The sequence below is a fragment of the Platalea leucorodia genome (assembly GCF_965183815.1).
Source record: "Platalea leucorodia genome assembly, chromosome: 4".
Classification (NCBI taxonomy): Eukaryota; Metazoa; Chordata; class Aves; order Pelecaniformes; family Threskiornithidae; genus Platalea; species Platalea leucorodia.
The window spans coordinates 111,513,578-111,525,764 of NC_138826.1; the positions used below are offsets into that span (position 1 = coordinate 111,513,578).

The 12,187-nt window shown below is 37.6% G+C and overlaps 1 protein-coding gene across 3 annotated transcripts in view; it reads right to left on the reverse strand.

Moving 5' to 3' along the window:
* Nucleotides 1–12,187, reverse strand: part of SLC2A13 (solute carrier family 2 member 13) — a 167,502-nt gene that overhangs the window by 41,689 nt on the left and 113,626 nt on the right. For all 3 annotated transcript variants that reach the window (XM_082308325.1, XM_082308323.1, XM_082308324.1), the window contains exons 5-6: nucleotides 8,517–8,680; nucleotides 3,449–3,569 (exon numbers count right to left, since the gene is read on the reverse strand). In XM_082308325.1, the coding sequence (XP_082164451.1) occupies nucleotides 3,449–3,569; nucleotides 8,517–8,680 (285 nt within the window). The remainder of the gene's footprint in view (nucleotides 1–3,448; nucleotides 3,570–8,516; nucleotides 8,681–12,187) is intronic.

Genomic DNA, 12,187 nt, shown 5'->3' on the forward strand with positions numbered 1-12,187 from the left:
GTTTTCTGCAAGCACATACAGGTAACCTGTGCCTCTCTCTGCATGGCACAGCACTTTCAGAACATAGTATTCAAGGCACTTTTTTGAATTAGGACAGTGACTGTGATCTTTATCCGCCAGTCTGTTCTATCTTCATTGTTATTCTAGCAGCAGGAATTAATCTGTGCAGAGGAATACGGATCTGAGGGAACAACAAACAAACAGACTGTTTGTAGTAGCTCTAAGGCTTCCATAATGGACACCCACACTTACTCTAACCCAAGGGATTTGCAAACATGAAAAGATCTTTACTCTGCACAGTATCAGTGAAACTTTTGTCAGCCAAATACATTTAACCGATCATTTTATAAATACATTTTGGCAAAGACAAACACAAGTTATATTTAGGAAACACCCCCCTACTCTGAGATGGCCAAGCTGCAAACAGGTTTAGGCTCTGACTAATCGTACCTCACCTCAGAGCAGGACTGCATCACCATTAGATGAAGCAGACTATGAGTTGCATTTGAGTAGGCACGCATATTTAAAAGTGGTTACGGTGGCTACAGGAAGATGGCATTACATGTTGATCTTCTGAAGTCCTGCTGTCTTTTGCTTTTCCAAACCTTTCTGAGACCTCTTCAAGGCTTGCAAGATATAATGCTAAGCAATATGAGATACCAGCAGTTATACTGAGGCAAGCTAAAATATGGATTAAACAGCAAGAGGCCACTGCCATTAAGTTGCGTCATTTTACTTTGACTGGGTATCTTATTTGTAACTATCCCTATACTAACATTTGCTACCCTACATGGTGGCTATCTGTACAGCTCCTTTAATGCCATTATTCTTAGAGTAGCATAGAAAATAGGCAAGACTGGCATTATGCAGAGTAGACTTTTACTTCCAAATGCTCAGGTTTGAGAATCTCTTTGACCCAACTCTATAACTGCCACAGGGAATGCCTTCAGGGCCAAAAAGGAGAGAGAGGCGAGTCACACAAAACACAGCCCAGCCTTTAGCTTTCCTTTGGTTTGCAGTCCCCACCTCCTCTTCTTTCCAAGACCATGCTTGTTATGCTAAGTTCTAACCCGAGTGGAATGGTGAAGACACCATCTACTTTCTCATGACAAAATAATGTTTTTAAATTTCATTCATGTGCACAGAAAGCAGGCATACCCGTATCTTCTTCAACAGCCACTTTTCCAAGTCAAGTATAATGTATGCCTATACGTCATCCCCTCCAGAAATAATTTAGATAAAGGCATAAATTAACATATATTCTCTATGTGTAGCTACAAGAGCTTATCAGAAAGGCATGCCAAAACTAAGCTCCTCTGCAGACATCACTGGAGACAAAATGTTTAAAATGTTTTTCTTCCCTTGATCCATGCCAAAAGCAAACAGTATTTCTTGCACTTACTGCTCCGTTGGCTGAACACACCTGGAATTTTGAGGCTTCCCAGTACGGAGTCAGTGGCTGATATCACCTCCCAAAATGGACACTAATATTCATGATGCTGAAGGAATATTCTTCCTCTGGCTCTAGCAAGGTCAGCGTTTGGTGATATTTTGAAGCGTGAATATACTTTTAGATACACAAGTGTGAAAGCTGTTATTAACCATATAAATGCCTATTTTTTTAAAAAACTTTTAAATAGTGGGTGCTGTAGCCTAATTCTGTGATCTGTGGGCAACTGCATCCATTTATTAGTTTCAACTCTCCCGGCTTTTGTGTCTCTTTACCAAGGTATACTATAAGATTAAAATAGGAGCAACTAAAGCTTTCTCCTAAGTTGCTCATTATTTCACATCCCCCTCTACATGTTCACTTTTAGCTGTAAACTAAGAGAGCTCCTCCTATTTCACAATATTCCCAAATGAAAATATTGCAATTCTTTTATTGCTCTTTGCTAGACCCCTTCCTAGACCCTTTGAATTTCTATTGTATCTGCTTTTGCTCACTTCATGTCAGAAACAGAAATTATGACAGATTAAAATATTCCAATAATTCACAAAACAACATGCCTTTACTAGAACTACCTGCTTTAATTTTTCATGCCTTTGCCCAGAAGTGCACACTGAGCAAGCCGCAGTGAGTCTAAATTTCCTTCCTGACTAGCTGTGGTTAACCGGAACATGAAAACTGTGTCGCATCATTTTTCATTACTTCTTAAGGTGGACTAACCATATTTCTTCTACACATATTTTATACTGTTTCAGGTTATACAATCATCTAGCTTTATTAGATAACAAATAATGAGTTCTGTGAATGGTGCATCTGTGCTCTCCAGACATCCTTTCTAAATAGTTAACTTAAGTCCTAGGCAAATCCTTTTCACATCCTGCTATTGATGTTATCTTATTCTGAAAGAAGAGCATTTGGAAGCTCTTCCCCTCCTTGCAGCTTTCAACCAGATTACTTGCCATTTGAAAAAGCTGTATAGGCATATCTCAAAAATTGCAAAATAGAGCTGACTCTGCAGTAGAAAACAAATGAAAATACAGTTTTTGCATGTAAGGATCCTCATATCTGGTAGTATCTAATGTTGCTGTTATTAGCATCTATTTATACTATTTTGAAGACCTTCTGTCCCCTTCCAAGGGGTCTATAAAGCTTCAGATCCTCAGAATCTTTCACCTAAGACATTGTGCTGGCATATGAAAAGCCGTGAACCACATTTCTAGCCAATATCGCTAGGAAACTAGAAGCGTACCTCTCATTTCTTGATATTTGTGTATTGCAAACACATGTAAAACAGATTTTGAACATAAGTAAGAATTTCTTCAGCCATTTAACCAGTCTTCTCTCAATAGGGAATTTTCTAGTCTGCCAGCTACATGAACATAAGAGCACTCACATGTGAATAAAAACCACAAAATACAGAAAATGAAACATTCCTAACACCCCAAAAGTAATGTTATTTGAAACTATGATTGCATACAAAAGTGCATCTTCTACCCACTATTGAAAAAAAGGTCAAAAAAAATCACATTTGTTTTAATTGTTGATGGATCTGTAATTATCTGAAGATTATTTTTTTCCCACTCAGGAAGACAAAAGGCAAGGAACACATCGCCTTGAAGAGTTCACAGCTGTTACACCTGACAAATCTACAAGTAGACAAATAACCACAGGTATATTCACAAATTACTTTTAAAATATTCCTAACTTTGTGTCCACTATAAATTGCAGCAGGTGTGATATAACAGAGGAGATCTCAAGTGTGGAGTTTGCCACTTAACCACCTTATTTAGTCCAAGAAACTCCAAAGGATTATTCAGAGCATTTAAGCAGAGTGTCTAATTTTCTCTATTCAGGGAAGTTAGGATTTTAACTTTAGGTATCTAGTTTAGTTCCTTGTACTAGGCTTTGTGAATAATTGTCTATTATGTACACTAGGTTGTAAAACTCAATTAATTGGAAACAATCTTCAAGAAGATCAGATGAATGATCATGAAATCTCACCTGTATTTTGTGCAGGTAGAGTTTTGATGTGAAGGATCTGGTGGATTAAGTGTGATTCTTGGCGAGACCTGAGCTGATAGCAAAAATCCCGAAGCTAGGATAATGAGTGCTACAGCAGTACCTAAAAATACAGATAAAGAACAATGTGATACTTTTCTCCAGAGTACATGAAATAATTCTCTATTGAACTGAACTATGCTTGGGAAAGGAAGGCACCGTATTACTATGCATACAGCATTTGCTAAGGAGTTGTGATGAGAACCTAAGAAAAATACCCTTTGCTACATCTGCATCTTGAATTAGGTTAGATGTTAAAGTCAAGTGCATCAGGTTTAATGTCCAGATATTAAATTAATAGGTTGAGACTTTTTTTTTTTTTTAATATGTGGAATTGAAGACTGCATGAATGAACAGATATATTCTTTTTGATGTTGAAAATAATGCTGTAAAGGTAAAATTTAATAGTGACTTTGAAATCACCACACTTCTTCCCACTCCCACACCCAGACTCGCAGGCTTTCCTGTAAAACAGAAAAAAAGCATCAGCTTTTTCATTGACTCCACTTCCCTTTGTGAAATGAGAGAAATTTGACTTTTCATAAAAACACCACCAAAAAGCCCAACGGCAATTTCTGATCTTGCTTCAAAGGGCACACATAACATCTGCTAGGAAAAAGCCCTCTTCCATCTATTTGCTCCCGTCCTCCCCAACAAATTCCTTGTGCATGAGCTGGGCAAAATGATGAGAGGGAAGATGGCAAAAAAGGTTCATACTTTGTGGAACAGGCCATTATTAGAACATAACCCATAGTTTTCCTACCTTATTTGTCACACACACACAATACGTTGTATCATTTTAATGAAAACTGATATACTTCACTACTCATTATACTACTGCAACTATCCCAAACTCAGACTTACAAAACCTTTACATCTTGCTACTCAACGAGGCATCGAGTTCTATGTTGTATAAAATACCCTGTATACCTATTTGTATACTCAATATTTATGTGGCATGTTTTGAGAGGTCACATATAACATGGACAGCCTGATCTAAAAATACAAAACTAGTGATAACAGTATTTGTGAGTTAGTTACTAATGATCTAATAACATTATCCTTACCATACAAAAACAGACTCACAAACCACTGAAGCACATCCCAGTCGGAAGGCAGCATACATTCAGAAGTGCGCAGTGATATAGCTTAATGGTTGAGGGCAGGTGAAGGATACTGTATTCAATTCCAAATACTCATCATCCTCCCTTTGCTCTGTATGTTAGAAGCATTTAAGTAATTTTCTGCATCTGTGCAAACCTTTAGAAATGCCACTACATTAAAAACCTTAACATGTCACTGGCAATCTTTAAGAAATTAGACATTATCTGTTTTTTATTTTGGAGTTTGGGTTTTTTTGGTGGGCGGAGGGCAGAGGGGATGTTTTGGCAGTTTCGGGGGTGGGTTTGATGGTGTTTTTAAAGAGAAAAGCAAGAGTTTTGGCAAACCCACCAAGTATGTGAAAAACTTTTTTGAGATATAAATAATATCTTAAGTACCAAGATCTGCATAATAAAATTATTCATGAATGTGCCTGTGCAGCAGCCATAGCTAATAGGCATGAATATGCATGAACTGGAGATGACTGGACCACATTTACTCGAACTGAGGCAACTAAGACCTTAAACTCAATCACAAACTATATGTGGAGAAAGCACCTATCCACCATAATATGTGCTTTCAGTTTGTTCTATACTTGGCTTTGTACTGCTATGGCTAGTAGATACGCTAACAATCCCGGTTTTCTGGGCAGGCTGGATATTGCACTAGATTTACTGTACTTTCAAAATGCCATAAACCAGGCAGCAAATATCTTTAGACAGGGCTTATAATCTTTTTTATATTCATTCTAAATATGCTTTGTCTGTCTTTTAAGTTAACCAAATACACTAACACGCACTTCCAGTACCTCTGCAAATGTCTTATTTCTTTGGAAAAGTACGGAATATGTAAACTTGGCGAATGAAGTTTATTACATATTTTCTTTCTGTGGAAAGTTTGTCTAGGATGAACAAAAACATACAATTACAGTACATCATTAGCTGAGATTAAAAAAAAAAAAAAAAAAAAAAGGAAATATCCTGAAGATATTTTAGATCCTCCCTGTTACAAAAAGAGATACAAATCGTCCAATGCCCAAATACCACCATGCTTTCAGTTGACAATTTCTGAAGGGGAAAAAGGAAAACACAAATAAAATGGATATTGCACTTGTCAAAATTCCTTCAAGTTTCCCAATTAACAGCTTTGAAGAAAGAAATTAACTGAAGAAAAGAGCAAAAGAAAGACAAATAAATGATGCCAAGATAGGAAATGAATGGGAAACTAAGAGGAATCAGTAACTGTAGTAAAGAGAACTGAAAAGGTGTGAATTTTTTTTTTTTTTTTTTTTTTTTTGGCAGATGCAGTTTACTGTAATTTTCCTAAGGCTTCTGGATCTACCCGAAAGGCTAATTTTTTCAAAAGTTGCTAATATTTTGAAAATAATAGAGGTACATTAAATTAAATATAAAATAGCTCTTTCTCAAATGTTTTCAGAAAGCAGGAAAAGCTGCATGGGTTTACAAAATTATATTACAGTATGTTGGCTATTAATCAAAATATTAACATTACTATATCTCTACTGATTATTCTTGTAGGTTATCACCTAACAAACATCAAATCAATTAACCTTTACCAAAAAAAAAAAACCACACCCTTGCAGCAGCAGGCAAAGGTAGTAGTTTTGTCCTCATTCTATGTAATGGGAGACTGAGGCATACCGGGCTTCTCGAAAGACCAGAGAAGCAGACAGTAGTAACTCAGTGTGAAAGTCAATGTCCTTAGAAACGCAAACCAAAGCAGAGCAGTAAAATATGAGTTTACCCCACGAGAAAAATCATCATGGAAAACAAATCCATCAGCAGATTTAGTAATTATCATTTTATTAACCAGCCCGCTTGCTAAGGAAAACACATCATATCCACCGCTACCTCAATCAAAGTGTCAAACACCGCATAAAAAAATTCTAAATAGTACAGAGAGATGACATATGATTTCATTACTGTCATTATTTGTATCTTCCTTACGGAGGGACTGTATGACAAAGAACACAGCAAGCAATGCAGCATGGATCAAGTGATGCTGCAGACTGGCAACTGACCACAGAAGGACCAAGAATATTTTTACCAAACAATTACTTTGTGTCCAAACATCATAAACAAATAACTCTTAACTGTATTATTCTCCTTCCTTAATTCTGTGTCTTATTTCTATATTCTTCTCTGTTCTATGACTAATATGCTTTGTAAGAGACATTTATATCCACCTTTCAAATATGACCTTCGAATATGTTAACCAGAGCCAAAAAGGAAAGAGTTCTGTGATTGTATGAAAAGTCCATGTGGGAATCACACCTATACAGCTGGGTCCAGATAAGCAACAACTCCTGAGGAGCTGGCCAGACGTATAAGGTATCAGGACCAAATATATAAACGTATAAATACTCCATTCTAATACAGTATAAAGGAGAGGCAGCACCCAAGAACCAGAAGTACCACTGCAGTGTGAGGAGAGATCCACTTCACAGAAAGACAAGAAAACAGACAAGTACCATGGGGGAAAAAGGGGTATTGAGCATAGCAAATGATACAGGACGGGTCTTTCCCCTCTGAGAGACTTGGAGCTGGCTGGAGGAATAGAAGAACTTATAGGGGAGATGTATTTTAACTGATCTGGAAGCAGACTGCGATAAAAGTAGCGATTTGAGAATTTCGTTCTTTTTTTTTTTTTAAGACGTGAAGAATGTGCTTTTCCAATCTCTTCTGTCATAACTACATTTCTGAACTTGGATTGTGAAAAACACTTCAGGTTTCTCGACTCCAAATCAAAATGGTAACACTCCAAATACGCATTTATTATAACTTGGAAATACGAAATTGCCTCCAAACTGCATGTTTTAGTTTACAAATTTGGGTAACTGTGTATCAAACCAGATGCAACACTGTGCCATCACTGTTCGGCCTGTATCAATGCACTCAAATACTATGAGTGTAGATTAACTCCCATCCCTTGGGAACTGCAGATGGCCAGCGACTTGGCAGGTGGTCCCCCACTCTGCTGCGTTGCATTAACTAGGAGTCTGGATCCCTGACAGCGACAACAGAACAAAATATGGAGACATTAAACCTTCCCAGCTAAACACTTGTGAACATTATTTCAAGAGGAGCAGGACCTGTTTCTCTCTTCCAAACCCTGTTCTTGGAAATGTCCGAACCTTTCAGACAGAGGCAGGTATCGGTCACAGATCACTTCAGGAGGAACAAGCATGTAACACGGGAGCAAGCAGGGACTTACTGGGTAAATGGCAGGACACGGCTGAGCATAGGCAAGACTGGTTGCTCTGCCTTTTCCTGCTTCCAAGAGATGGCTACATGATGAGTTATGGTGTTTAAATATTTGGAAAGAATGTACAAATCCAGAATTCTGTGTTTCAGTATCTCATACAGGAGATGAATTAAAATCACATTAGTGTAGGTAAGGTATTTACTGTATTGTATTTGAGATAACTATGCAAAGAACTGCATTCATTTTTAAAAAGTGCTGAAATGGCCATGTGATACGCTTTCTCCAGCAGTTCTTGATAAGATGTTCTGAATGCACATTAATGAGACAGAAATTACATATCACGTATACACACATGAGATTTAAAAAATAATCAGCTGTACAGTTCCAAGCATTTGATTCCTTATAATGAAAAAAAGCATAAAAAGCTAAATGAAAACATTGTCAAACATGGCTTGAAGGAGAAACTGCACCTGAAAAAATAGCAGGCTAAACCTCTATTTTTTAAATTAGCCTTGAGCTGTGGTACTGTACTACTAGTCTTGAAAAGCTATATGATTTCAGGGAGAAGATAAGGTCAACACTGTTATTTTAAAGAGGACCACTGTGATAAAACTAGCACTTGAAATTTTACTTTCATTTGATTAATAATTATGAGGAATACACAATACACTAATTAAGCACTCACCTGTTAAGCTACCAAGTGTAAGTTTCCGGCGACCCATTCTTTCAACAAGCCAGACTCCCACGAGAGTAAAAATGAAGTTTATAAATGCTGTCAGTGCAGCCAGCCAGATTGCAAGCCTGTCGTCTTCAACTCCTGACATCTGCAAAATGGTAGCACTGTAGTACCTGTGAGCGGAGGGAGACACAAATACGAACACTGCTGATTTCAATTTGGCTCGTGTTATAGTTTCTGATTTTAAATCGAAAAAGATCGTAACAAATACAAACTATGATCTCCTGCATAACACAGCCGCAGACTGATACCCCATTACCCTGGAAATCAGGCATAACTTGCACTTGACTGAAGTTTTGCCTGGAAGATATCAAGAGACAAATTGCCTTTCCCTTGGCTGTTTATATTTTCAATGGTCAATCACATTCTGCTAGAAATGGGGTTTGCATTTTTAATTTAAATAAATCCAGCTTTCAAATCCAGCTGTTGCTTTGTGCTCTATCTTTTTTTTTTGCCAAAACATGCAGGATTTTAGCACTCTGTGTACTGTCTAGGGAAAGATAGCTCAGAAATCAAATATGTTTTCACTCCTGCTAAAGGTCATACAGAACTAATCTGTGGCATCCAACATGTTGCAAGCGACACTTTCAACCTCTTGGTTTTAGGTTTTGCAGTTTTATTTCACTGCCACCAAAGCACCCGAAACCTTCTCTATTGTATTACTTTTGTCTGAACCAGACTACGATGGCTTTGAAATGCCTTAGGCACCACATTGCAGGGATGTGAATCTACCCTCAACAGGAGCATTTGGCAGAAGTTTCCACTTCTCTCTAAAATGAATCAACCATTCCACACAAACAGTAACTCATAAATAAATCAACTGAACAAAACGAAAACGGAAAAAAAAGGAAGCTTTCTACCATTTTTGACAGAGATCAAATGAACGCAGATATTTTGCCTATGTTCTCAGGGAGAGCTAAATAAACCTTCAGGAAAACACGAGTAGTTTTGTTCATGCTGCAGAAGCATTTTTCATCTTGTTCTATTAATTTGTGCTGACTGAAATACTGAATATTCAAGCCCTCAAATACCTAGCAGCCTATAGAGGCTTTCACACAGTAATAACCATCAAAAATGTCAAAGATCACTTCTTTTTTTCCCCCTCTGGTCAAAATGAAGCTTGCTTTAAATGTCCCCTTTGTGTCTGAATGCCCAGATGCGTTATCCTCAGAAATTTTAGTGGTCCACTTTTTTCTATTCTAAGCATAAACCACTTTTTATTTCAAATCAGTAATCCATGATGCACAATATGCCCAACAGACTACTTGCAAAAGTGCTTGAGCCATTTAAGACACTACCAGCCATAAATGATTGCACCTATGGCTGGATGGTACTGCCTTGCCCATTGGCTAAGACAAAGTATTTAGATCCTCGCAGCTCCCTTCCTCAGCTCCTCTTCCCCACCAGTACAGCCATTTGAGGCCACGCATACACAACCAACTCGTGGTGTTGCAGAAGAGGACGTCCAGAGTGAAACTGTTGGTACTGAGGATCCAGTATCTACATATACATGGGTTTTGAGCCTGGCTCCGTGGTCTGCCTGCCTGTTAGCAACTGCAATGCCTCATTCAGGCTCATTTCGTCTGAAAGAGCTGCACACTCTGAGATGCCGGCAAGGGCGTGAATCTTGAAGAGATGAAGATTCGTGAAGGATAGACATCATCTAAATTAAAACACTAACGTTAATGCGTCCTCATTTCTTAAAGCTCTCTAAATTAAATTGCTAACTGCCTGTCAAAACTTGAATCGTACTGCACTGTTCTAGTCACCAAAATCATCCAAACAGTCTCTGATCTCCCAATACACTTTTCTTCTTCTTCTTCAGGGTATGAAAACAACAATAAATGTCAAGTCTTGGCCCACTGACATCTACTATGAAACTCCTATTTACTTCCACCAGGCAAGGCTTCAGGAAGCCACATTTAACTCCACACATCTAAATCTTCTCAAAATTCGGTCCTATTGGGAAGTCAGAAATTGCCAGTTGTCAGCAGCAATGTGTAGCGTACTGATACTACACAGTTAAAAAAGCAAAGAATAAAGAATCACATAAAAGCACATAGATGTCTACTGCCTGATATATACAAACAGGCACCTTCTGCCCCTGACATGCCTTCTGGCTGCTTATTGCACTCGCTGGTTATATATTCTCAACTAGAAGCTTACTGTTTATCCATAAATAAGCAACATATTTCACTTGTATGGAAAACGAACCAGGGAAATTTAGGTTCTGCAGATCCGAATGCCAAGCTACTAAAGCCTGGGTGCTGGGCAATGACGTTCATGTTTATTATGGCATAGCAATCCAATTTCAAAAATTTAGAAGAATACTTGCATAGATTATGATAACTACTAAATATATTTGCTTACATTTACCTGTTTTAGTGCGCCCATTTTTTATACCAACCTGTGCAGCCCTAACTGCCTATTAATGTAACAAGATGACAGGTCTTTTTAATTTCTTCCTGACAAGGAAAAAAACTATGTGGCAGAAAAAGGTCAAGTTGTGATATTATACAGCCACAGTGAATACTGCAGCTCCTGCAGGGAATGTAATTTCAGTGACAAAGTTGTGCATTCCTAGCTTATTTTCTAAAGCGTAAAGAAAATTACAAAAGCACACGTGTATCCTTGGAATTTTTAAGCAAGTACTGTATCTTAGAAAGCAAATAAATACAGACAATTACAAAGCCACACAAAGTAACTGAGTCAGATATATATAGAAAGATTTTAATATTGATCATTTCTGAGGATGTCAAAATTATGAAGTTGTTCTATCAAGAGTTGCTGTACATTAAAACAAACAAACAAACAAGCAACCTGAAACATTTCCACAGTCAAGAATCCTCCGACTAATCCTTTGACTATATACTGAAAATGCACAGTATTGGAGGAAATGAAGCACTCCTAAACACTTTCCTCCCTCTTCTCCTTTAAAAAGTCAGTATTTTTTTAAAGCAACGACATCCAATGTTTAAAGAAAAGGAGAATTTCCCCCCTTCAAGCAGGTCTTACAGACAATTCCAGATGCATCAGGGTTCCCAGGTTAGCTCACTCAGCAGCAGAGAAGCAGCCCACCATGCCAGGCTTTGTAGCTCTCAATCAAAAAAAAATGACTGTCTATAAGCTGCCATCACAGCTTTGATTGCCCTCATCCTTCACAAGGGGCTGCTCCAGCCCATCTGTTACATCAAGTCTACTCCAACAAAGTTTCTGTCTAAGGATGTCAGCTTTTTTTTTTTGGACAGAATTTGTCATTCTTGTAAAATTAATGAATAAATCTAAGTAACTCAGAAGTACCTTTCAACATTTTAAAAACATTTACATTTTTGCTTTTAAGAAAACAAAAATAAGAGTACTCTGGCACTGCTTTGCAAGGTTTTGTTAACATTTTCTAGCACAATACTTTGAAAATCACTGTCCAACTACTCAGTCCAAGAAAATCAGTCCCCAGAGATAATGAAACCCTCTATTTTTTTTTCTCAACTCAACTGAAATAACGCAAAGTGAAATGGCAAGTAGTGCAATAGCCAAGAAGCAAATGATTAAATATTGAAGAAAAAATGAAACGGTGGCAATTTCAACAGATTTACATGCTCTTTTTCTGCAACTGTGCACAA